The 2857-nt window shown below is 29.7% G+C and overlaps 1 protein-coding gene across 1 annotated transcript; it reads right to left on the reverse strand.

The window, feature by feature from the left end:
- Positions 1 to 500: 500 nt before the first annotated feature.
- Positions 501 to 860, reverse strand: LOC109338249 (non-specific lipid-transfer protein 1-like). Its single transcript, XM_019575445.1, has one exon. The coding sequence runs from the start codon at positions 858 to 860 to the stop codon at positions 501 to 503; it is 360 nt and encodes a 119-aa protein (XP_019430990.1).
- Positions 861 to 2857: the final 1997 nt, after the last annotated feature.

Genomic DNA, 2857 nt, shown 5'->3' on the forward strand with positions numbered 1-2857 from the left:
CGATATTATATTATATTGTAAAGAACCAAAAATAATAAAGAGTTATTGACTCATATTATTTGGACTTGTCTTCACGATATACCATGTTTTGTTTAACTAAATTGCATTTATCACATTTTTGTTTAAAAGATTACACTTATTCCATGTGTAGGGGTGGTCACTATAATAAAAGTATAAAAAATTATAGGGTTTATGTAGGTGTACAAAAGTGAGAGGTGATTTGTGTAATTTCGCTAAAACTCATGAGGGGTCAGTGTAAGTTACTCAAATTAAAATTCTACTTAATGTCATACCCTAGAGTTAGGATTCAACAACGCTCATTTTTAAATTCAATAATGCTCGAAAGCGATATCTATGTGAGTATAGTAAAATGTCGGTTTGATTCAACAACACAAACACGATCACTTATTACATTTAAGAACATTTTGCTAACAAGCGTTGTTGAATGACTGTGATTAAATACGAATTTTTTATAGTATATGTACGTGTGCAAGAGAAACTTACGAGTTGCAATCAATCTTAGAGTCAAGATCAAATGGTAAATTGATGTTGCACAACTTGGGAAGTTGTTTGGAACGGTTAGGATTAAGACCTATTAATGGAGCAGCTTGTTTGAAACATTCACAAAGAGCCCTTCGATTTTGAGTAGATGTAGCTGCTACGAAAATTGATTTAGCTCCTGAGCAACAAAATGCAGAAGGTTGTCCAGGACCAGATCCTTGTAAAAATTGAACACAAGGCAATATAAGTGGTCCAGCCTCACCACATGTTATATCATTGATTTGGCTTGCATTGGATGGAACATCCAACAAACCCAAAATCATCACTGACAACAAAAAAGTTGCCAATGTTTTCTCCATCATCATATTTTTCAATATCTATGCTTCTTTTAGTTTCCCTCAAGTTGAGATTACAGATTAGATACATCACTAATTTATAGCCAAATTATGTTGGAAATGTATAGCAATCAAGTAAATTTGAATGATAAATATAAATATATTAAATTTAATTTAAATATTTTCTATATATTTCCATTAATGTGAAATATTTGGTCGTATATATACACTGACATAAATATAGTTTATGGCTTTATGCATAACTAATATATTTTATTAATCAATAATTCCTTTAGGAAATATTAATAACGAATTGGAATAATTTTAAATTAGTTAATAGTATTTCCAATATGTTGGTATATTTCCAAAAGAAATCTATATAGTCCATGTACATTTTAAAATGTTGTTTCCATAAACCGTTAATAGCATCAAATGAAAAACATGACACATATTACCAAGATGTTGGTCTAGTAGTTTAAGGCTTTTCTGGATCGCTAAGGTCGAGGATTCGATTCTTGGGAGTGATACTTGTTGAGAGGAGCAATCTGGACCTCGAAAATAATTAGTTCCTTACCAAAAAGATGAGGGAATACCTTAGTAATACAAACAAATGAAAAACACATTGTTACCGGTTGCAAACGCCAAATTAAAATCACAATATGTTGTTTGGTTTAATTTGGGTATTGTTTGTGATCTCTTACTATAAATAGATATTTATTTTTACTCAATTTAATTCTTAATATTTTTCAAAAATCAATTTAGTCAAAAAAAGAATTTAAAATGGTCCTTGAAAATGTGGTAAATTTATAGCTAAATTATATTGGAACTGTGTCGGAATATATTAATAGCATTCAGGTAAATTTGAATTATAAATATAAATATATTAAATTGTGGATGTGCATCCACTTTTCTCATTCAAAATCATATAAAATATTTTTTATATGACCCGCCCACAAGAAAGTTTTATTGTGATCGAGGTATCGAAAGATTGGAGAGGCACAATAGAGACATGACATTTAGAATTAAACTTAAGGCAATAGTTTTATTGACTTTTTTCAGTTATGAATTCTTTTACTCATCCTCTCTTATCAAATTTGGTACTTCACACTTGACTATATCCAACAAACTCTCCATCAAGTGTGTGTATCACACGCTTAGCGGTAAAGTCCATCTTAAGTCCGCCACGTCTCAACCGAATCATAGGATCTAATACCAATTATTGGACCTGTCCATGATTAGGAGGTTTCATTGTTACTAATGCATACGTTGAATGGAGAGTCACAAGGGAGTCATCATTGTTAATAATTTCATGTATGTTTTTCACTTATAAACTTTTCTACTCATATGCAATGTGAGACTTAATATGGAGTCATAAGGTGACTTAATGGTTAAGGTAAAGGAGATTTAGGGTTCGAGTCTCACCCATAGCGAATTTAAAAAATAAAAAAGAAGTTATAAGGTGGTTTTATAGTTAGGGGTGAAGTGAATGAGATTGACGGTTCGAGTCTCGTCCACAACAAATACTAACAATTGTCAATAAAAAATGTGAGACTTAATACTTAAATATACCCAACCATTTTCATTAATATGGAAATTTTATTATATACACACATAAATATATGAAAAGAATAAAAATCGAATAAGGTTGATTTCTTTTGTTGAAATATTAATTAAGAATTTACTCTGGAATTATTAATTAAAAATTGGGAAAATTATAAATTCATTTAATGTATTTATAGTACATTGCCACCTTTTTAAGTACAACTACGACATTTGTGCCACCCGTTATCCCATCTATAGAATAATATATTATCCTATTAGAGCAATGTAATTATGTTTTTCATCGCATAAAAGAAGATAGTTGTTCAAGGGTTTCAAAGAATGAAGATTTAGAAGAAGAAAGTGCAATTATTCAAATGGATGTTTACACTTCTAAAATCAACAATCAAGTTTTAAGTCATAATCAAATAATCCTTATTCATCTTTTAGCTCTATTTATTTATCATTTTCTTTTACATTCT

The sequence above is a fragment of the Lupinus angustifolius genome, unplaced genomic scaffold (genome assembly GCF_001865875.1).
Source record: "Lupinus angustifolius cultivar Tanjil unplaced genomic scaffold, LupAngTanjil_v1.0 Scaffold_19_116, whole genome shotgun sequence".
Classification (NCBI taxonomy): Eukaryota; Viridiplantae; Streptophyta; class Magnoliopsida; order Fabales; family Fabaceae; genus Lupinus; species Lupinus angustifolius.